Raw genomic sequence first — 1,029 nt, 5'->3', positions numbered from 1 at the left:
GCAGCAGACACGGCAGCAGCGCCTCAGGCAGCAGCTTCAGCCACCTGCAGCAGCTAGGCAGCTAAAAAGGGTACTAAACCCTGAAGGGGGCCCCTACATCGTACAGGTGGGGGCCCCCCTCCCCGGGCCCTTCTGCTGCTCGCTGCAGCAGCAAATTGAGGCGTTCATTGAAGGGAGAAGAAGGCTTCTCTGCTTTAGCAGCAGCAGCAGCAGCAGCTTCTTGCTGCTGCTGCTGCTGCTGCAGCAGCTCGTCCTGCTGCTGTAGCTGCATCAGCAGCTGCTGCTGCTCCTGCAGCTGCTCCTGGGAAAGAGGAGCAGCAAACGACTCTGCTGCTGCTGCTGCTGCTGCGCTGCTGCAGCCCTCAGGCATCAGCAGCTCATTCAGCTTCTGCAGCTCCTTCTCCACAGACTGCAGCAAAGGAGATACATTCGACATCAACGGGGGGCCCCCAGGGGGCCCCAGGAGGCCCCCGGGGGACCCCAGGGGGCCCCTGGGGGTTCCCTGGGGGCCCTCCGAGGGTCCTAGGGGGCCCCCAGGGGATTCTAGGGGGCCCCCAGGGGGCCCCAGGGGGCCCCCAGGGGATGTATTGGGGACCCCAGGGTGCCCCAACACGGAAGTGGGGGCCCCCTGGGATCCTGGGGGCCCCTCTGCTGCAGCTGACGGGCCCCCTGAGGCATCCTGGGGGCCCCCCGACACCCCTAGGGGGCCCCCCAGGGAGCTTGGGGGCCCCCTGGCTGCGGCAGGGGGCCCCTCCCCTGCTGCAGCAGCAACTGGGGGGCCCCCCACTGGGGTCCCCCTGGGACCCTTAGGGCCCCCAAAAGGGTCTAGGGGCCCCCCAGTGCATGCAGAATGCAGCAGGCGGGGCCCCTTGGGTCTTAGAAAGGAGGGGCCCCTAGGGGGCCCCCCTGAAGCGGGGAATATCCAGGAAGCAGCAGCAGCAGCTAGAGCCCCCCCGGGGGCCTTGTGCATGCACAGGAGAGACCCAGAGGCGCTGCTGCTGCTGCAGCTCAGCAGCAGCAGCAGGAGCA

General features: G+C 68.0%; 1 protein-coding gene across 1 annotated transcript; it reads right to left on the bottom strand.

Annotated features, from left to right (window-relative positions):
• Positions 1–73: 73 nt before the first annotated feature.
• On the bottom strand, positions 74–970 carry ETH_00043640 (uncharacterized protein; the record flags this gene model as incomplete). Its single annotated transcript, XM_013375973.1, has 1 exon — positions 74–970. The coding sequence occupies one exon, from the start codon at positions 968–970 to the stop codon at positions 74–76; it is 897 nt and encodes a 298-aa protein (XP_013231427.1).
• Positions 971–1,029: the final 59 nt, after the last annotated feature.

Source organism: Eimeria tenella, genomic scaffold (assembly GCF_000499545.2).
Source record: "Eimeria tenella Houghton genomic scaffold, Eth_scaff3041, whole genome shotgun sequence".
NCBI classification, from domain to species: Eukaryota; Apicomplexa; class Conoidasida; order Eucoccidiorida; family Eimeriidae; genus Eimeria; species Eimeria tenella.
This window is presented reverse-complemented; position numbering and strand designations above follow the sequence as displayed.